This window comes from Anabas testudineus, chromosome 15 (assembly GCF_900324465.2).
Source record: "Anabas testudineus chromosome 15, fAnaTes1.2, whole genome shotgun sequence".
NCBI classification, from domain to species: domain Eukaryota; kingdom Metazoa; phylum Chordata; class Actinopteri; order Anabantiformes; family Anabantidae; genus Anabas; species Anabas testudineus.
In genome coordinates, this window is record NC_046624.1 from 16,434,339 (window position 1) to 16,457,242 (window position 22,904).

Here is a 22,904-nt window from a genome sequence, read left to right on the forward strand (position 1 = left end):
GCTCTGCTGTCAGTGGTGAAGCGAGGGTCACGAAGTTGGGATGTTTCTTTGCTCAACAGAAACTCTGAAGATATTTTAGCTACATTGGTTTTTACTGTAGCCTGTGGGCACAAAATTCCTCCACTGGCTCTTTCAAAATTCCCTCACAGGTCACTAGCTCACATGAAAACAGCAGGTAATCTTAAGATGAAGGTGTGTCAGCGCGACAAACTATTGTGGGACGGGATCTCTTAACAAAAGCAGAACGGGTTTGTCCTCTCACTTGCAGCAGCTTTCCTATAAGGACGAGCAGCCGCCGTTACTTCAGAAAAGAGGGCACCGTAGACACCAGGAGAAGGAACAGGCAGAGATGGCTGCAACTACTGCTCAGCCCATGGGGAGTTTGCCCAGCGGACTGGGGATATGCACCACAGCCCCGGATATATTTTACCTGCCTGAACTGGTGAGTGGATGACAGAGGAGGAGCAGCATCATAAAGACATTTGTTCTATTTTTAGTTTAACAGAAGTTAATATTTTCAAATAATTTGGTTTCTTCATTTTGATTAAACCCAAAATGCATATTTTAGTTTTAATGTACATATATTTTAGTGCATTTTAGTGAAATGATAGATGATGAAGGAGAGGGGCTCGCAGCTTTTCACGTCTTCGATTCACTTATTTTACATTTACATTACATTTAGTCATTTAGCAGACGCTTTTATCCAAAGCGACTTACAAGTGAGGAACAAGGCAAGCAAAAATCTAAGTCAAGGAGAACCAACATCAAAGCAGAGTGCTATCGAAAAAGTGTTTCTGTTTCTGTTTACTTATATTGTATCTGTGCTACTAATCTAAGACAGAACGTGGCTTTAGTAGTTTTATCCTCAACTTTGACAAAACATAGAAACTCCTTATATAACCAGTGGAAAACAGATGAAGCGGAAACAGAACTTCCTTGAACACTTTACTTTTGAGTTTCTCTTGGCTTTGATTTTTTGCCTTTGCCTTGTACCTCACATGTTAGTCACTTTGTAAAAAAAGCAAAATGATTAAATGTAAATGTAAAAAATACAAATCTACAAAAAGGAGCTGTTTTAGTTTATATTCCTGCAAAGTCACCGATTTACTTTAGGGCTTATTTTACTTTTTATTTATAAAGGGACGGCTCGTGACGATGATGCATGGTGCATGTCAGTGGTCCAGCTTCACCCACATTATTCACAGTTATTAAGCCACTCTTCCTGTGAGAGCTGCGCACATATATTACAGACTGAAGAGAGGTCACATTTTACATTTATTAAATGTGATTCTACAGAAAACAAGATGGGGATGATCTTGTGTGAAGAGAATACTAGATTACTTCATATGACAATGCTTTTTTGCAGTGCATGTCTCAATAAGTAAACTGCAGTCTGCAGTGGTTTGATGCAGAACAAGTCACGTAGGAGTTCACTCTATAATATTTGTCTTTCTTTCCTTTCCCTTGGTCTCTGGCCAACTGAAACTGTTACAGTGCACCTGTGTGAGGTATAATACCAAAAGACAACAAAGACACTGAAATGTGGTCAGGATACAGTAACATGTAACACTGATAACAACAATCTTTCACCTTTTATCAACCAAGCAGATCCTGTAAAACTAAATGTGAATGCTTCCTGCACACTGCTTGTGACTCAGCTGGTGTTACATCTTATATAAGTTGCAAGATTGTCAGATCACCTCTTTGTATTTCTAACTAATGTTTGCTCAGGCTTCAAGAGTTGCATTATCATATCAACCTGTGGTGGAGTCTTGTTTTTAGACAGCAGATAGCTTTAAGGGAGCAACTTAGATCAACAAACCTCAAGTCTCTGTAGCTCCCATGTTGTTCATCAGCCGAGAGACAGAAAATCAGTCAGTGTCTTAAATTTCCAATAGTTTAAAGCTGAACTCAGCGCGTTATAAAAGTGTAAAATGGTGATTCAGACTCACTGCACTCGATATCTGGGTTCAATTTTTGTAGTGTATGGCAGTAAAACTACTAAAGTAATTCAGACTCTGTTTTACTGTGTTTTTCGTCCTTCGTCTGTGCAGTCACATCTTTTTAATACATTCAGACACATTTAGGATGTTTGAAATATTCAATTTAACACTGTAGTCACAACTTTATTGTGTTTGCAGTATCAACAGTCTGAATCCTTAAATCAGATGTGACTAATATAGTAAGAATTCCTTCACGCCTTTATTAAATGGATCCAGCTGATTGCAAATCATGCTGCTGCTGTCTCCAGGTCCTTCAGAATGTCTTCCTACCACGACTCTGATCCCACCGGCTACCTGTCACTTCCCTCCAGCTAAATGTCTTTCCACATCTTCACTGAGTGTGCATTTCATCTTCCTTTCTTGCTTTTGAATCTTCCCTCAACAACAGATAATGTTTTATCAACACACAGGTGACCTATGAGTTAGAAATAATGGTGCTGAGGGAGGCTTGAACAGCATCAGTCTCCTTTCACCAGTTGTCGTGAGAGTTAGGAATATACCTTTATCTAATTTAACCTGCACAGGATTCAAAATTCCCTTCATTACGTGCAAGCCATAGGTCACATAGAGGAAAAGAAACTGAGAGTAACAAAACAGAATTAGCTGGTGGTAAGGTTTCATGCCTTCAGGGACTCACTGTACTGCATCATTAGTAAGTCATTTCACACTGACTGAATGATTCACTCACTTTATTGTGAAGGCGGGACAAAGAAAACAGGACTTGGACAAAGAAAGCATTTAAACACAGGTTATGAAGAAAGGAGCATTAAAATACGTGTTGGTAAAACCACTGTATGTGTAACATACAGTCTGTTTGTTTTATCCTATCTGGTGTGACAGACGGGTGGGGTTTAGTTTGAACAATGACCAGCAAAAATACAAAACAAAAAAAGATTACGCTGGTATCACGAAGCATAAGTATTCTGTTAATGAAACGTTCAGCTTCACCTGTGAATGCCGGGGTGGTGCTGAGGGATGAAGGAGGGCGGGGGCTCTCCTTTTAAAATCAAACTCATCAACGCCTCAGTTAATAGATTTGTACAGAGCAGCACACTGCACTTCAATCCTATAAGTAATAAATAAATATTAGAAATGTAAATTCTATCTGAGTGGAGTTTGGATTAGTTAGTGTTGGCTGTACACGACTGACTTTGTTTATTTCTTATTTGTCTTTTCATAAATAGACCACCGTGAGGGAGTTAGATGAGCACACGCTGATGTGTACATATGTAAATTTAAATCTACAGTGTTTAGCTCAGTAGCTATAAATTCAGACATTTCTCGCCTCTGAGCACTAACAGGAGATGCAACAACGACTCCAGGAAGTTTGTGAGTTTAAAAATCAGCCTGAAACGGTGCTGATCATGAGCTCTTGATTTACTGGCACTGCTGTATTTTATTTTATTTTTACTTTGGACTGAGACAGGTTAGATTTCTCCTTAATGATCCAGACTTCATGCTAAAATAAACTCTCCTCTGCATCTTAAATATTCCTCAACAGCTGCAAGAATGTACCATTAGCATGTTTTTAAAATGTTTAAAATGCTTCAGGCCACATTTCTATGAACTAATATCATAAATATCATAAATCCAACTAATCCTGAGACTCGTTTGTTGCTTTTCCCGTCTGCAGGTATTTGGCGGTTTGGTTTGGATCCTGGTGGCGTCGACCCACGTGGACCCAGCGAACCCTCTGGGCTGGGTGATGTTCGTCTCTGTGTTCTGCTTCGTCATGACCTTCCTCTGGATGGCCATCTTTTCTGCCGGGGGCCATAAGAACAGCTCTGGCTGGGCTGCTGCTGTAAGAGCGAAAGATTAAAGGAAACGCAAAACAAAACTGAACAAAAGAAAATGCAGCTGCGGCCATGTTGTAATATTATTATTTAATCTGTGTGTGTGTCCAGGACGTTGCTTACCACGCCTTGGCAGCGTTCTTTTACCTCAGTGCAGGTGTGGCTTTGGCTTATATCACCTTGGGGAAAAGAGATATACTGGATCAATCAAGAATCTACAAGATTGACATTGCTGCTGTGGTGAGAATTATTTCAAGATGATTAATAAAATAAATAATAACTAACAACAGTTTCTGTGATGATGGAGCTATTTTATTTTATTACCTTGGAAAATTCATATCCATTTGTTTACTTATCAAAATAACACTTTGCAACTTCCAGCAGATGCGAAACAGTTTGTGACAGTGTGCACAAACACAAAATACAGTTTTAATCACAATTTGTTGAAGCAAATAAGTTACAGGTATCCGACACCTGTCACCCATGTGAATTGGGACCATCATTTCCCCACCTAACTTAAACTTAAACTGAATAGTTACTTGCAGACGACGGGAACTGGATCTGTCTGGCTCCCTCTTTAGTTCAGCCATGATGGACAGCATCTCAGTGGGTTTTCCGTCAGGACTTTGACGACACAACATAAAAACCTTTATTTTGTGTCGACATTCAGAGGTGGAAGTGCTCTTATGTTTTGGATCATTTTCAGCCCAGTTTCCTTGGTTCCTGTGTAACTTCCTGGATGAGTCGTCTCTGTGCTCTTCTAGCAAAGATCCTCTGTGCTGCTAAGTTTTCTCACTTTTGACATAATGATCCACACTGAGGTTTTCTGGATTCCCAGAACCTTGAAAACCTGGTGTAGCTCAGTCATTTTCTTCCTCAACTCTATTGGAATATCACCTGCTCACACCACAGTGTGCTTCAACTTCACATTGCTAAAAAGGTCTTATTTAAGTTATGTGTAGATTTAACAGGGCGAGCAGTAGGTTTGTTACGCTTCGTTTTCACACAGGCCTGTTGTGGTTGGAAACAAGAATTTGCTTCAATAAATAAATTAGATTCTGAAAGCGCCTCCCTACAAACTATTAGTATAAACAATAAAAACAAATAATCACAAAACAACTCATGTGGAGTAATGAGCTTTGCACAGACTGATCGTTGATAATCTTTGAAATCTGATCTGAGTTCATTTGTGTCTGTGTCTCAGGTGTTCGCCTTTGTGGCCACGCTCTTCTACTTCATTCACGTCATCCTCGCTGCCATCCGATGGAAAAGCTTCTGAGGAGGCGCACGGAATCACATCCCGTCTTTGTGTCTACATGCATGTGTGTGATGAAATTACTGAACCTACAATTAACATCAGTCTCGTCAGGTACATAACGCAGGTTTTCCGCCCCATTAGACGTGTAGTAATGTTACTGAAAGTTGAGTAGGTGGGGATTCAAAGAAACACCACATAAAAAACATAAGCATGCACAAGAAAAACAAAGAACAATGAGCAAAGGGAAGCCTTGGAACCTAGAAATGTTTTACAGTATATAATTGTGGAAAATGAAATCATTTGAAAATGAACTATGGACAACGATTTATATGTTATTGCAGTCGAGTTATTTTCTAAACAAATAATCAAATAATATGAAATGATACCTGTTGTTTTCTTCATATTATCATCTGCAGTATGTTTGGATTCATGCCTATGCATACACCAATAAATATCATGTTTTTGTTGCAACATGTTCAATATGTTTTGAAAAACATTTTTAAAAACTATATGAAGCCACTGGATGTGACGTCTGTAAAGAACATGTTGTACATTGCTGTAATCAGTGACGAGGTCGGAGGCACCTGATGATTTAATAAAAGAGTTTACACCTGTGTTGAAATGGAGCTGATGCAGAAAAGATTTTGGATGCTTGTCCTACATTAAAACAATACAAGGGGCTGCACAGGTAGGGATGTGTTTCATGTAGTGGAAAAACCGGAAAGTCCAGCAGGAAGAAGGGATGTGTGTGTGTGAAGTGTATTAAATGCAGAGTGGTTTGTAAAAGAGTCTTAAAACTCTTATTTTAATGGAACCAGATCATCGAGATGCCATGTTTTGCACTCTTAAAGCAGGATATTGATGTAAACATGACTTTGCTCTTCATACACTTTGATTTATTTTGAATCTTCACTGCCATTCACTCAGTCTGACGTGGTTAAAATGCTCCCGCAAGAACAGCTGCAGCCCAACTATGGCACATTATCAGTGTTGTGCTCAGTCACACATCTAGTGTAACAGTGGGTAAATATTTACCTCGTTCCTTTCCATATTTAAAGTTGATTAGCAGGATAAGAGTCCTGGAACTGCTACAATAGCTGCAATCATTCTGGAAAATAGTTTGGCATGATGTGTGTGAAGGAAAAATAGTGAAGGGGAGTTTCGATAAAGGATGAGAAGAAACTTTTTTTAAGTCACATCGTGGAGGGAAAAGTTTCCCTGATTGCAGCTGTTCTAACATATTTTCTCTTTCATGTATTTTTACTTATTAAATGTGCTCAGATATAACTGGGGCTGTGATCTTTACGCTCCTAATATCAGGTTTAGTTACTATTGTATGCAGCCAATCCCCCCAACAGGCTCCAGTGGCGCAATCGGTCAGCGCGCGGTACTTATAAGGCAGTATGCTGCAGAGCCATGCCGAGGTTGTGAGTTCAAGCCTCACCTGGAGCATCTCTGTGCTGTGTGTGGCAGTGCAGTGTTCCTATTACCTGTGTGTTGAGATCCAAGAACAACTCGACCTTCCTCCAAGTCCAATCAATATTTTATCATATAATAATAAACAAGCAACATTCCCACTGCCCTGTGGAGATTTAGTGGTAGTACAGGTCTGATTCATATAGTAAAATTTGGGCAAACAAACCGTGTTGTCATAGGCTAAGTGGAACAGATCCGCTCACCTGACTTTGTGACAGGCACCAAATGGTTCTCACTAAAATTGGACTGAACCCTATTTTAAAAAAAAGGTTTTTGGACTTCCTCTTTGTTTGATAGTACACAGTGGAACTGTTGACAGGACACATTCAGGGTATGGCCTCCAACAAAGGTCTGCTGTTATGCAACGTGCAATATTCATCTAACCAGCAGTATAAAATACATTTTTAGGCATGTTTATTCCTTTTATTTCAACAATTCCATGTGAACGATGAAGTGGATTTCCAGCAGTCAAAGGAAACACTGATATCTAGGGTGCATTTTCTGAACGAGATGTTTTCAGTTTGAGAACGTTGACAGAACATTCAGACATTTACAAACTCCATATTCTGCTTGTCCCACATATATTTCAGCTTTTTATTTATTTATTTTAAGCCAAGCCAAAATCCAGACCCTCCATCTCCTATCAGTCCAAGAATCTGGCCTGTGGTCTGATCAGTCCACTCCCACACTACCACACGGTGCGTTTGACACTGGCCCAGATTGAACGTTTGGTCCCCTGCGTGGCTCGAACGTCGTCATAGTGCAGCCGTGTGTCGGGGATCTCGTCTTCAGGCTCCGGGTCAGGTCGTGCCCCCGCTTTAGGACTTGCCACCACCATAGGCAGCGGGCCCCGCTGCGACTGAAACTCAACCACATGGAGCTGCTTCTCATCGGCCCGTGTTTGGTGGGTTTCCTGAAAAATAAAACGTACAACATAAAGTCATTCAGTGTACTTGCACTTTAACTGTTGCTATCATTTATCAGATCTTCATGTTCTCCAAAGGTCCCTCTCACTGTGCCAACATGACCTCACCTGATTGGCTAGTCCAGTGAAGAGGGCCCTAGTGATGTTAAGGAGGTTGACGGATCCTTCTACTTTGCAGTACATGTCCTGAATCCCGATTAGCTTGCACAGAGTGATGACGGCCCGGTGGCAGTGCAGACCATAACCTGTAGCAAGAAAACAGAACCATGTATTTGTTGTAAATAATACAGGAAAGATCTGGAAATTCTGCTCACACAAACTGAGACGTAAAGAACTGTATCTTATTCGTCTAACACTTCATTATATGACTATAATGTCGTAGCGTCTGAATAGTTTGAAAACATTTCCAGAAGGTTTCATTATGCAGCCTTTATGGCAGCAAACAGCTACACTAGTCCTACACAAGATGGCAGTATAGGCTTAAAGAAACACTGTCACACTGAAAGAACACAACATGTTAATGTATATTCAGCGGTTTAATATGAATTATTAATATTTACTTCCTATTTACTTCTGTAATAATACTGTTATTTTTTAGGAAAGGTGGTGATGATAAGCGTTTTCTCAGTGCGTACCTTTGTTCTGTTTCTTCATGCGCAGCGTCGTCCTCTTGAAGTTGGATTCTATGTCATGATAAACTGTTGGAGAGAAGAGTAACAACTAAATTACTGCCACTAAACTGCGGAGCAGGGGAAAGACAGAGAGCAAACTAAATAAACAGACAAAATTATTCCAGAAGGTCCAATTATTTTTACATGATTTGTGCCTTTTCCAAGCAAAGACACTGGTTCTTTGTTATGCATCTTTTTTCCTGTTCTCCCTCAGGTCTTGTGTTTCTCTACCTGCCCACCAGATGTCCTTCCACATGCCACAGTCTCACTGCAGCAGCTGTGGCTCATTAGTTATTCAGACACACACAGTCCCTCTGTGGGAGCTGTGTTCTGTTGAACAAAGCCTGAGAAGACAGAGCAGCTCCGTCGCTTCGGGCTAAAATTATGTTCTTGTGTCACATCGCTTTAAAACGTCTTCATGGATGCTGTCGCATCCAGTTGGATTGTTACGCAATTAATTAAGCTTTTGTACCTTGATGCTGCAACAACAGAGATGAAAGAGTTGGAGAATTTGGTGCTTAGAGGACACATCATGCTGAAAGAAGAAATCTAAAATGCTAAACTAAATGTCAAGCACACGATAGACGGAGCAGAACATTTGCTGAGGCTGCAGGAGGTCCAGGTTCCTTTGGAACAGTATGTGCGTCTCTGATGTGACGTGTGACTCACTGGTGCAAACAGTGACAAAGTCACACAGAAAAAGAAGGAAGATTCTTCCCTAGAAACAGTTTTTATATTGTTTCTAAGTGTGACTGACAAAACAGAAACCTGCAACAGCACTGCCACATTCAATTTATTCAACTTCACTGTAGTTTTCTTTAACTTTTAGTGAGCATCACTGAATCCACATAAATATTCACAAAATAACCCTGGTCCCTGGTGGAGCTTAAACATCTGCCAGATCTGAGCTATTCCCCAACTTATCAACCTGCAGCTTCCCTTCTGTTTGTTTATGTGGTTTGTTTTTCCAGCAAAACACCTTTAGCAGCCAAGTCGGGGATGTCCACATGTTGGACAAAAATTGGTGACAAGAATTATCTAGATGCGATCTGATCTGTCAGAAAATAATCAGTAACAAGTGTCAAAAAGGCTGTTTCTTAAATCCTAAAGGACGAAGAAGTAAACAAGTGATGTACTCATGTAACGACTCAGACAGGTTACAGATGGCTGCACAGTATGAGCTGCCATGTGGAGAGATTTGACTGTTTTTTTCTATGAACCTGCAAAAATTAAATATACCACAGTGCTGAGCTCAAACTGGGTGGAAACACACACACACACAAACACAAACACACGGGCACTTCTCGCCTGGTTTTGGGCCAAAGCAGGAAGCTAACTTTCTCCTCCGGTGGGCGCGGTGGAGGCTGATGACTCACACACACACATTAATCTTTCTGGCTTTGGAGCAGCAGCAGCAGAAGCAGGCAAATGGAGTTTTACAATAATAAAAAAAAAAAGCACAAGTGGTGCATTTTAACTTTCATGTCTTTCTTCACAAATCCATTTTTCAGATGATATTGCTTGTTGGAGTGCTAGTGGGTGATATAAGGGGTTACTGCTGGACAAGTGGAGTGCACCAGAACTGGAAGAGATGCAGGAGGAGGAGGAGAAACAATATGTAAGTAATAGGGTTGCCCTTGGTTTTGCAGGTAAAGGTCATTCATTCTTTCCTGTAGGTAATATCACACTCTCAGCTGGAGCATTTCTACGACTTGAGCTGCCCTGGTTGAATAATCAGAGCAAACAGTTCGATAAAATGTCAAAGGTCCAGGACTATAGTGAATTTTGTTTTAATATCACAGAGCTTAAAATTAAGTGTGGAGGGGAGTGGTTGATCTAGACAACGTGACATTAACTCTATTCGTAAGGTGATGTTGAGGATTTTGTTAAAGCAAAAACTGTAAAGAGAATTTAAACTCAGAATAATCAGAGTCTCACTTACTGGTGTGATTGTTGTATCGTTCTATATAGTACAGGTAGTAGAAGGCTCTGTTCTTGGCCTGCAGATCACAGTTACAGGAAGGAAACACAGAAACATCCAGATGATTATTTATCAGAGAACAGTTAATATAAGTTAACACTGCAGAATACAAACATTTATTATTCATAGAAAAAAACAAAAACAAAAGAGGAATGATTATTGAATAATTATTGTGTGTGACTCTGTGGTCTTACCTTCCTCAGAGCTGTTATTCTGTCTGCTGCTTTACCCAATGCAAAACCTGGAGGGGGGAAGCAGAGTGGGTTTAAAACATGTCTCAAAGCAGAGTGATCGACACAGTCAGGAGTTCAGTGTGACAGTGATGAAGCCAATTAAACCCTGAATATTTCAAATAAATGAGGTGTTTGGCTTTTTGATTTCAAGTCTTTTCACATCATGAACACAGTGTCTTGATGATATAAATAAAAAAAAGCTAACAGACTCTGAAGTGACACACTGAAGGCAGGTGAACCTCAGAGTTCCCTCAGCATTTTATTTAGTATGCTGCTTATTTCTGACGAGCCTGGAAACTGTCAAAACTATTTCCTGCTCTTCCTCCTGTCTACAGAAAATAAGAAAGTTATTTCTGCAAACACCCTGAAAATGTCAAAATCACTTTTGGCTCTGTTCCATGTTGTTAAGAGGCTGGATAGTGTAGTAGTAAGATCGCTGCCCTCAATGCAGGAGATCGGGGTTCAAATCCCTACTTCTACTTCCTCTTCACCTTCTTGTACCAGCATCACTTTTTCAAGTGATGCTGTTTTATGATCTGTATTTATTTTTCAGATAGATTCAAACCTGCGGTTCCGTTCCCATTTCCCACAGCGACCAGACAGCTGATGGACCTCTTCCTGCCCTCCTTGGCTGTCATGTTGAACACTCTCTTCACCTACAAAACAGCAATGATAATAATAATAATAATAATAATAATAATAATAATAATAATAATAATAATAATAATAATAATAATAATAATAATAAAATAAAAACTAAAAATGACCCTGATCATCATCACCTGATATCAGCAGCCTCCTGTTTGACCATCATCTCAAATACAGTAGGTCATAGTTGCAACAATAAGACCAAAACAGCTCTGACATTGAGCTTAACCCTAATCTCTACACCCTTTTCTGTACAATGAATCATTGTCAGATGTTGGCACTAATTATGCACCTTTGTAACAGCAGACTAAGAGACTTACTGTGTCATCCCTTTGTTGCTGCTGCAGGTGTTGATGTATTTTTATTATGAAGTTTTGAAATAGTTGTATAAACTTTAAAAGACATTTTAACATATGTTTATTGAATTTCTTGCCAGAAGTTAATTAAAAAGTTTGACACCATTCTCGCATGTGTTTGTCAACTAAGAAGCCAGAAGCCGGTTAGCTTAGCTTAGCATAAAGACTGGAAACACAGGGAAACTCCTGAACCTCTAGCCTGACTCTGTTTAAAGGTAACAAAATCAGCAATGTGATGATCACCAAGTTAGCACAGCTTCATTTCTATTCTAAAAATAAGTTTAATATATATTCATATAAGTGTGCATGTGTGTTGTGATGCTTTCAATATATCATCAGTATTATTTGATCTTGTACCTTCTGCTGCTTCCAGTCCAGCCCAGTCAGGCCAATAAAAGGCAATGCACAGAAAAAACCACGTGAAAACATCTGCAGTTATTAAGGTATTTCATTGTGTGTGTTGTCAATCCAGAGCAGAGTGCCTGTCCAGATTTAAGTGACTTTCATTGATCTGAGTCAACAGAGCACTCAGTCATCTATCACATGCAGCTTCTTGTTTACCACTGTCAAACCAGACAGGCTTATCTGCAATATGACTTTTAAAACAGCAGGGGGAAGCAAAGACGCACCGCAGAGAGGAGGGACCAAAAAAAAAAAAAGACAAAGTAAGAGAGGTGATTAGAGAGAAAAGAGGAATGAGGAGGTCACCATATGGAAAACACAGAGGTGCAGAAGAACAGATACAGAGGAGGCAGGTGGGAGACGAGGGGGAGTCGAAAAAGAGAGGACAAAAGATAGGAGAAAGGAGAGAAGGCAGGTAAGAGGTGGCAGACGAGAGGTGGAGGCAAAGTGGACAAGGGAAATACAAAGGGAAAAAGAGAGAACAAGGAATGAGAGAATTTTATCTTGAAGGTAATATGAGTACCAAGATAATGTCGAGGGAGGACAAAAGAAATAAAGAGAGTAGAACAAACGAGAAAAGAAAACCACAGAAAGAAGTCCATAAAATGATGAAGAGGAGAGAGCGTGTTGTACTGTGGTGAATACAGGTGGACTGCTGACGCTGTACAACACACTCACACAAACACAGACACAGAAATAAATTCACCACGGATCTCGCAGTGAGAAGCAGCAGACCTGCCGACTGTCAGGATGATTCATAAAACACTGAGATTCTACTTATGAGTTAATTAAGCTGAGTTAATTAAGACAATTAGATCAGGGATTAGAGGATGGTTCTATGTCACAGCACTTTTCCTTCATATTATTGTTGCATTGAAATTCTACAGTAGTTTTAAGCATTTAAGACTAAAGTCGCTACTTTACTGTTTGATATTTGGAGCTAGATAGGAGGTGATATGTGTCTGTATCTATCGTCGCTGTGTTCTTCTACAGGCAGCTTGTACAGACACCACCTTCAACCTTTCAGGCACTTATCTGGGCCAGAAAACACTGTTCACCTCAACTCTTTCATCCTCGCCAGAGAGCGCAAGTGACACAACAGCGCTGAGTTTCACCTGGGGGTACTTCAAAGTGAAGATCTGCCCTCAGCCTCTAGTTACGCAACACACAGGATTTATAATTTGACTGCAGGTCCACAGCGGGAGGATTGGGGTCAGGGTAGCAGCAAACACCAAAACACTGAAAACACAACCCTGCAGGGCACACACACAAACACAGATATGTCTCCCTAATACGTCTCCACATACTGAACTTATTTTTTCACTGGGTACTGTGCATCGTAAATGCTGCACACCTGTGTATGCTGGCCAGCTACATATGCATTTGTGTGCGAGTCATTAGTGATAAAGAATATCTCTGTCTCTGTAAACATCGTGATCGCGTGGAATCACTGTTTTATTAACTGAAGTTCAACAAGTGATTTATTTTCATGTTTCATTGCAACCTGCAGCCAGTTTCTCTTAGCATTAAGCTCATAAGTCTCCAGTCGTGTGGAGATTTTGGCTTTCCATTCCTCAGTTTAGGTGAAGATGCAGCAGTTTTGGTTGAGCAGTAGCAGCACAGCAGATTGGGTGAGTGAGGGACAGCCGGGAGGTGGGAGGCTTCTCAAAGCTCGCTCTCACTTCTGTTTCATCTCTGACTTTCTCAGTCTGTTGCTGCATGCCTGCGTATCTGTCTATATGCTGCAGCGCAAGGAAGGGATTCTCACTGCAGAACCAGAGGTCGCTGCAGGGGCACAACCCTCTGGCAACACTTAACGCTTCCCTCACTTGCTGTTGCACGAATAGAGAGGAATTTCTTTTACTAGTATTTTAAGTTGATATCTTTATTTACTCCTTCACAACCGAAAAGATTTCTTCCATCATGACCTCAGATTCACTTCATATAGTTTCACACGTTTTTAAAAATGCATTCCTTCAAAATGACCTTAAGAGAGATCTGTGACTCTCCAACACCATCACTATATTTAATTTAGATGAAGAGCAAGAGAAAAACAATCAGTGTCTTGGCTCAGAAATCAGTATGTGTTAATCATGCAAATGCCTCATAAAGGTGCGACTGTGTGGGTGAAAGAGAAGAAAATAAAAAAATTCATTTAACTGATGTGAATTTGTTTATGTTTTTCCACATGCTCCATACTTTAAGTATCCTGCAGCCTCCAGGAGAACTCAGAAACTACTGTTTGCTGACAATATAAGCAAATATACAGGCTTTGGGATAAATCTTCTCTTCTATAACACTAACTCCATAACAATCAATTCTGCACTGTATAGTGCAGCATACAAACGAGTATCACTGCTGTGCAATTAGGCACTACAGTCAATGCATCTACATTTCCGAGCACCATGAGCTAAAATGTGCACCAGTAAATCTATTAAGTTTTGTTTTTAGTTACTTGCTATCATTTTGTGAGCAGTTGCTACGCCAAACTCTTTTGGATGGGTCAGCTTCAATAAATACATTTGGACAACAATCCTATTCCTGATGAAAGTTGCACTTCAACTTTAAGACTAATTGAAGATATTGTGTCATCTTAATTACTCTCATTAAAGTGGTGATATTTGATGCTGTTTAGACGTCACAATATCAAACATAGTTGGAAAAGCACCATTATCTGAAACTATGATCCAAATGGGATTCCTGCTACAGTAGGTTCTTATAATTTTGAATTACAAGTCTTAATGGGTTGCCGCAGGATTATATTTATTCAGATTACACAGTGTGTGAACTTTTAATAGTCTGTATCACAAATATATGTATTTATTTTAACAAATTAATAACCAAACTGTATCGGTGCCCTTAATGAGAATTTCATTTTGCATATTAAGTTGTGTACATGGCTTGATGAGCTCCACTTGGCTGTTAATAGACAACATCTAATCTAAATGAAACTTCTTGCAAAGTTGCTCTCATCCCACCCGCCTTCTGTTTACTTTCAGCTAAACTTTCAAGGTTGTTGACGTCAGGAAGGGAATAGAGAGAGAGAGAGAAAGAGAGAGGGGAAAAAAGATCCCGCTCTGACACTGACAACTTCCCATCTCCCTTAATGAAATCACTGAGTCTTGTCCAAGCTGCTGCTGTACCTGGAGAGAAGCCATAAACATCAGATCTCTCTGTCTGTTGATCGAGCTCTCCTCCCATTCTTTTCTGTACCTTTAGGCCAGCTCTCTATCATCCCCCCCTCCATTCATCTCTCTAAGATCCAACTGATTTGTACCGGGACTGTGCCAGAGGAGAGCAGATTCATTGTAATGAAATATTAGTCATATTTCTGCATTTGATTGAATATACAGATCTTTTCCCATTTTAGGTTCATCTCTTCTCAATCCTGCATTAGTTGATGTTTTGACCACTTGGGGGCAGCACAATGAGCTCTAAACACAACACTGACATATTAACGCCCTATAAAGTGAGATTTTAGCAAACCGCTGCTTATTTAAACACTTTAACTTGTTTTTCTAGCTACAACATGCATCTTTTTGTTGCTCTACTTTGGTTTTTTATCAACTCCTGAAGGAAAATCTGGCTCTGTAGCTGCTACAGTAAACGCTTGTCAAGCTATCACTAACTCTGCTATAAGAGCCATCACTGTGTGCCGTTTGGTGTGAAGCAGGTCATGTACAGGTAGCTGGAAAAGACGCTGATGGTGGAAGTGAGGGGAAACCACAACAGTAAAGAAACTGAAACCTAATCGATGAGTTAAAATCATCTGATCTATTTTTTTTCACCTCACAGGTCATAACACCTGCTGCCAATCTTACTAAGCCCCTTCATTTTCTTTATTCTTTTCTTTATTAAATTTTCTTTCTACTCTTGCTCTAGATTGCTCTCCGTCTCCCTCCCTCTTTCTCCTCTCCTGCTGTTGGATGTGTTCCCTAATGGCATGCCATCGTGATCGTCCTTGGGAGACAAGCCTTTTTATTCCTGTAAGCCTTTTTCATTTCATTAGGCCAGAATTTATAGTGGCACACACACACACACATTATATTTTTAGAGGGAGATGCCACCATTAAAGCGTCCATCAGTTTCTCTGGGAGCCAGTGAGTTAATGTCTGTGACATCAGTCTTATTTACACAGACAGGAGAGCTGGCGAACACCATCAATGTGGCATACACATACTATCTGGTGTCTACATATGGAATATAGAGATGCCAATAAAAAGAATAAAAGACATTACAGAACCTCACAATACACACACACACACCAAAGCAGGCGCTGATAAAGAAACACAATAAACTGATTGTGGTAATGTATAGGTCTAAAAACTGGTTTAATACTCTGTGTATTGATTTCAGTGTGACTCTACAGCACGAATAACGGAGAACGTTTCCCTGTGCCAGTTAATGTATATGTGTGTGTGTGTGTGTGTGTGTGTGTGTGTGTGTGTGTGTGTGTGTGTGTAACATTGTGGCATCACCATTAGTTTAGTAGGATCCATTAGTGCTAATTGAATTAAGGTAAAATACAGGACGACAGAGAAAGAATCTAAATGAAGTGGGTCTGTCCACACAGCTTATCTCTCCCTATAACACACAAACACACACCAGCTTTGTATCTAATGTTTTTCATTTACTGTGTTAGACTGGATGGTTGCTGGCTTCACCTTTGGTTGGCCACACTTTTTTTTTTCCAGTGAAGCACTTTAGATTTAAAGGAAATCTAACAAAGCGACCTTCATCCTGTAATTTTAACAAGCTGATTTGTCTTCAAGGTCTGTTTGAGATGCTTGCTGTATTTCTTTTGTCAGTAATTAGTTGTAGTGGTTTCCTATTGTAAAGGCCTTCGCTTCAGGGTTGATGATTTTTTTTCAAACATGCAGTGCAAATATGACAAGTTTGGTCTGAGCGAGTGCTAAAATACGGCAATGGAAATTCTGCGCTTAGCTGCAGCTTCCCATGCTCAGTAGATTTGTCCATGTGCAGACGCTACACGTGGACATTCTACTATTTTGACTTTCTTGAAAACAGTTTCCAACTCTAAGGCTTTTTAAATGTTTAATATGTTATAACAACTACATTGATCTGCTGGCAGCTGCAGCTGGAAATGACCTATTAGCTAAATCTGCTACAACACATCTCCTGTCATTGCACAAGATTAATGTTTTTGTTTATGGGCCATGATAAACACATTTAATAATAACAGTCTGTCAGCACTATACTGACAAGGGAGAAAATCACAGGGCTGTTGTTCATCTACTCACTTGACACGCTTCTAATGTGATGCCAACAATGGTGTGACAGTGCTGCTCTAAAAGACAAACTTCAGACTAGATACACTGTTAAGAAAATAGCACCTATATCTGACTGTTATACTGTTGAGTCCAAACTAATTCAAGTATGTGTTTAGGAGAAATATGCTCCAATACATAGTTAAGACAGAGTCACTGAGCAGCTATGCAGCAGTGCAGACATTCGCTTCTGCATGTTTTTAAGTGAGGCTGCAACTGAAACACATTCTGTTTGATATATAAGCATATATAGAGCTGTTTGCCAACCCAGTATATTAGTTAGACTCCAGATTTGAGTCTTTGTTTCAGCAACTTAAAAGACACTTTGAGAAGATGCACAGATTCCTGGAAAAATTACTCAGCCACGTTATTAGAAAACAAAGAGGATGAATGAATACACATGTTGAAATAAAGCATTTATATCTGAACCTGCTCTGTTCCACGAGGGTCTGGATGATAAAAGGCCAATGATGCTGACTAACATTTTCAAATACAGCTTCATACTTCAAGCTTCTGTTTATCTTAGTTCAGGGTTTTAAGACACTTACCTCAATGACACGTGAGTCAAAGTTCTCATAGGTTTCTGTGGGGACAAGGAGAAAGAAAATATTTTAGCCACAGGCGCGCGCACACACACCATAAACCAATGAAACCAGGCTCCTGCTAGCGAAACAAATACCCAGAAGCCCTTGCAGCAGCTTCTGTTAACGAGTCACCACTTTTCATTATCGGCGACCTCTGAAGGATGTTTCTCTCCCAACAGCAGCATGTTCACTTCTAACCAATTAACAATAAACAAAGCAGCTGACTCAAAGGATCTGAGGAGAACATACACACACACACACACACACCTCAGCTGGGACATTAGTCCACCATCTGTAAGAAAAGAGAACCTATCAAAGACAAGCAACCTAGTTACAGCTCTTTGCACAACACATTCACCAGCTCCCGTGTGTGTGAGCGAGAGTGACAGTGTGTGTGTGTGTGGAAGAAAGAGAGAGTGTATTTCAAGGTGTGAGAGAGCTCGTTAACACAGGGACAAACAAGAGGAAATATCAGGAGGAAAGAAAACCAAGGAGGACGTGAACCAAATGAATAAAAGAGCAAGTACACGGCTCATCTGACGGCAGTTTGAGGGAATCAAACTCAACTCCATCCCGACAGCAAAGGCCACGTTTTAAACATGCAACAAGTCTGGGAATAAGAGCGAATAAGCTGGAATTAACCCGCTGATTGGGCTGGATATGCACCTTTGTGGGCTTTAGAGACTGTTTACACCACAACATCATATTCAACTTTCACATAAATCTAGGGCTAGATATTACACTGCTGATAGAGGGTTAAGTTTATTTTTAGCAGTTAAGCCCATGTTTGTTTTGTCTCCATAAAGCCAGTAAACATAAGATCAGATTCATGAAACAAAATCATGATCTTTTTTTAGAGTGAAATTAATCATGATTCATATTTTACCCAGATATCCTGCAGCTCCACCTCCTCCATAAGCACAGGAAATGTTAGGTCACATGGCTGGTTGAACCAAATACAATGTAGTTTGTAATATTTTATGTATGTTGCATTTTATGCTCTTTGTGTTGTAGTATGATTTGTGTCTGCATGTTGCTTTATATCTACAATTTCCTCCGGGGTCTATAGTTATATCTAGTAATATGAGATATTTCATTGTGGACTAACCGGCTGACATTTTCAGTTCTGGAGCAATGTATGGCTCTAAAATGTGAAAGAAAGTGTATGGCCATACAGGTTTTTTTTGTCTATGGAGAAGGAAAAAAAAAAGACAAGAGAGCTTGGGAGGAAAGAGATAAATAGAGGAGGTGAGGGGGAAGAGAACAGAGCAGAGAAACCCAGAGTGGAGAGGAAGTATAGAGAGAGAGAATGGAAGCTGTGAATCCCAGTGACACAAAGAGAGAGAACTGGACGAACAGTGAGAGAAAGATGTCTTTCTAAATTAGGAAACTGTCCGACTTGACATTTTAGTTGAATCCTTCATCAGTCCTAATGGGCGACCATACTGCCCTGACACACATGCACAAACCCCTTGATCCTCCTCTACTGCTTCATCAATCTGCCCCCCCCAAATCTCTACAGTCGTCATTGAGTCTTCCCATCTCATGCCACACATTGAATATCTGTGAGAGAGACAGAATAAGTGATCCCTATGAGACCTGCTGTGTCATCATCTACACTCATCACAGCTTCTGTAGCGAGCACTGGCGCCAGATTCATTTTTCTTTACAGGCTGTTGTTATGGACACGTGCAGAGACTGGAGCCGACGTGTTCCTCCTCAGAAATGTTATTACAAATAAAGTGTATTAAGCTCCAGGTGCTCTTTAAATGGTTTCCGATGGTGGTGGGAACTATTCATTTATAAAGTGTCATCTTCTCTATTTCTGTAACACAACTGATTCTCTTCATTACAAACTGAAGCTCAGAACATAAACTTGATTCTTCTTTTTTTCTTACAGCTACCAATAAGTTATTGATTTAGATTAGTTCTGTGTGTTTTTATTTAAATTCTAAATCGATGTGTTGTTTACCTCCATTGGGTCCAGGGTCAGGGGGTCCCAGACTGATGCCTCCCCAGGAGTTTCCTGTCCACCCTCTTTCCCTCTTCACCTTCATCTTTCTCCTCTTCTCCCACTCATCCCTCTGACGCACTGCAGAAAGACATCGACAGCACATTTACCACTGAAGGCCTGATAACAGAGGTCACAGCTGAAGAGCACGACATGATAAAAGTCAAAGGTGTTATCTGTCATCATCAAATTAACTGTTAACAAATGACATCAGAGTGGAGACAAACAAGCAGCTTGTGTCTCACACCAGCGGTGCTGTTTCTCGGGACCCAATATCCTGTGCTTTTTGTTTGGTGGCTCCTGAAAAGACCTCCTCCTTAATGGTTAAAAACAAATAATAAAAAAACTAAAGACAGGTGGACAACATTAGCTTTCTCTTAGTGGACAATGTTTTTTAATGATTATGTTTATTTTTACTCTGCTGCTGTGGCACCTGAGTTTCAACCTTTTGGGTGTTATCAAGTCAAATCAGACAAATGGAAAAGTGGCAGCATATTTGTGTGTCTATATTAACATTTATGCTAATGTTGTATCTCTTCATGTCCAGAAACTTCAGTCTGTTTGTAGGCATTTGGTGCTTTTTGTCTCTGTACCGAGTTCTGCTTGCATCTCCTGCTGCTCGGTTTCGCCTCTTCGACTGATTCTCTGCAGAGTACCATCCCTCATCACCGGAGAGTTGAGACCAGGCCACAGAAAACCACCACGACCTGAGGAGAAAGGTAAAACAATTAAGGACATGAAGCCAAAGAAAATACACAGCAACAAATATTTCCCATTTCCATTCATACTTTTTTCTTCTTAAGTTTTTTTGGTAAACTGAAAGTAACAACTACGGCAAACAAAACAAATAATTTATTTTCCATTTTAATACGTTATGAATGAACCAACATGATTCATATATAAATAAATAGGGAGATAATCTACTACATAGAAATTTGAGTTTAGGGTGTTTTACAAATTTAAGAGTCTCATAAACAATTTTTTCCCAAAGGCTACCGTACTCAAAGCAGAATAATAGGGAAGTAAGAGACAAGCTGATAGAAAGAGACTGAAAGACGACTCAAACAATTATTCTTCTAAGGAAAGTGAATTAAAAAACGAGACATCTTAGCACTTCTAAACAAAGATAATCACATGGAAGAGGTACATCCGCAGAGACAGATTGAAGGCAATGGACACATGGACAGAGACGTTGTACCTTCTCCGATGCTCTGCCCTCGGTTCAGGTCCCTCCTCAGTTTGCGTTTAATTCTCTTCCCTCGGCCCTTTCTGGATCCTGCACCGGTCTCTGCCAAAACACCTTTCCACAATTGCTCAGCTGTCACTGTGAACACAAACACACCCACACAAGAACACACAAGATTAGGAAACATCTGGCCACCAATGGCTGCCAATTAAACAAAATAAGAGTGCAGCACCAGCACTGTTTAATACAAACAAAAATACTTTTATGTATAGTAACCAAAAAACTACAGAAAAGAATTACTTATTAAATCAACTTGCACTGATTCAGAACCAGACTTGGTTCAGAAGAAGAGTGAACTGAATTCTGGGTTTAGCTTTTATTATGGCATTTTTCACTATATTTTTAAAGCACCTTTCAAAGTTAAAGCATCATTTGGTATCAGCATTTCACTTATTGAGTTAATGTATATGTCTAATTAAAGCTGTACTCAGAAGGTGTCAACTCTCAGGAGGGCAATAACAACAAGGAATAAAGGCGCCCAGCAAATGACGTATGGCATCACCCAGGGGCTGTCATTGGACCCTTGTGGAAACACGTATGTCAGTGAATAAACAGAATAAAAGTACAATAACACAACTAAAACTCTCCTGAGAGTAATTATTTAAAGACACTTGATAGAGAAATACAGGTGTATTTCTCAGTAGAGTCCCTGTGCGCTATTGTTGTACACTAACTCTAAAACAGCAAACACACATGTACTTACACTTATTGAAGAAGCTGCCATGTCTGGTTTGCTGCCACACTGTTGCAGGGAACAGAGGAAGCGCAGCATTTCTTTGGAGAGAGGCTGTTGAGGCTCGACTCGCCAACTGGGAAACCTGAACTGCTCCTGCAATGGTACGAAGTGGTGCAGCACCTGAAAGAGAGAGACAGGGTCCAAAGGATGGAGCAGTGTATACAATCTGCATTACATAGATGACACAATGGAGGTTAAAGGTTTTAGATGTGTCATCAAGAACGCTAACAGGAAGTTAAAAAACAAGTTTTGCCTCATCAGAATGCAAATATATCCAGCAAAACATCAAAATCTAATGAGATCAATTACTTCACATGTGGTGATGTGGTGTGTGCATCTAGTGGACAATAAAAAGAATATCCTACATACTAAGACACTTTAATAATAAGACTTTAAAATTTATAAGCTAAGAAGCATCAAATGCCTCCCAGGCCTGTTCCTTGGTTCCCAGTTAACATAATACTGAAGAGAGACAGAAAACCCAAAAATCAATTGAGATTGCACTGAAATGAACTGTTCCGATTGTAAGTATGTATGCCGAATCAATGCTCAAACCCAACCAGTACGTAACCAGTCTTCAGTTATTGTCTCATCGGCGTCTATATTTAGTTACAAGTGGGCATCTTCAAAATTTAAATTATGTTGCACGTAGTTTGGTGAGGGAGACGCTTCATATCATACATGACAGTAGTGTAAATATCTAGTCAAACATTTATATATGTTAGACCATTAATGCACTTAAATAACAGTTAAACGATTAAACATCAATAAATAATTAGATTAGACAGCAACTCACACACAAAGGACATCAGTCAGTAAGACAGACAAGGTAATGTTTTTTCTGTGTTTGACTCTGACAGTTCTGCTGCAATGACGGGCTGGACCCGAATCAGTGAACAGAGATATACAGAACCAAACAGCCGCATTTGAAAAATACAAATACAATAAATATGATGCGACGTATAAACGAAGCTGTAGAATAAAAGAAAAGTGAATTAATTCACCTCCAAGTGTGATGCGTAGGGCACAGCACACCCGTACGGACGCCGCCATGTTGGAAAGATGAGGGGTCCTCATTCAGCGGATAACAAGGAGTCTGAACGGTGCCTGATGAAAAATAGGTAAACAGGGAGGATCACTGCTTTCCCAAGAAAAATGATAAACTTTTATCAAATATAAAATTAACTTCGGGAAAAAACAACTAAATGTGAAGTAAAAAAATAAAAACTGTACCATCATACACTTTTGCAAGTACATATATACATGCAGGAGATATAAAAAGTTTTTTTTCAT

At 39.9% G+C, this 22,904-nt stretch overlaps 2 protein-coding genes and 1 non-coding gene across 3 annotated transcripts; 2 read left to right on the top strand and 1 right to left on the bottom strand.

The window, feature by feature from the left end:
- Positions 1–222: 222 nt before the first annotated feature.
- On the top strand, positions 223–5,680 carry LOC113158217 (myelin and lymphocyte protein-like). The gene is made up of 4 exons (XM_026353959.1): positions 223–442; positions 3,637–3,804; positions 3,908–4,036; positions 5,001–5,680. The coding sequence occupies exons 1-4, from the start codon at positions 350–352 to the stop codon at positions 5,073–5,075; spliced, it is 465 nt and encodes a 154-aa protein (XP_026209744.1). The 5' UTR covers positions 223–349; the 3' UTR covers positions 5,076–5,680.
- A 732-nt stretch (positions 5,681–6,412) lies between these two features.
- On the top strand, positions 6,413–6,506 carry trnai-uau. The gene is made up of 2 exons: positions 6,413–6,450; positions 6,471–6,506. It is a non-coding gene; the product is annotated as a tRNA-Ile (tRNA).
- A 433-nt stretch (positions 6,507–6,939) lies between these two features.
- mrps5 (mitochondrial ribosomal protein S5) lies at positions 6,940–22,681 on the bottom strand. The gene is made up of 12 exons (XM_026355909.1): positions 22,616–22,681; positions 21,579–21,731; positions 20,828–20,953; positions 20,223–20,336; positions 19,591–19,710; positions 17,583–17,617; positions 10,906–10,996; positions 10,302–10,348; positions 10,069–10,126; positions 8,091–8,153; positions 7,564–7,700; positions 6,940–7,443 (listed from the first exon to the last, which is right to left on the bottom strand). The coding sequence occupies exons 1-12, from the start codon at positions 22,662–22,664 to the stop codon at positions 7,219–7,221; spliced, it is 1,218 nt and encodes a 405-aa protein (XP_026211694.1). The 5' UTR covers positions 22,665–22,681; the 3' UTR covers positions 6,940–7,218.
- Between the last annotated feature and the right edge of the window lie 223 nt (positions 22,682–22,904).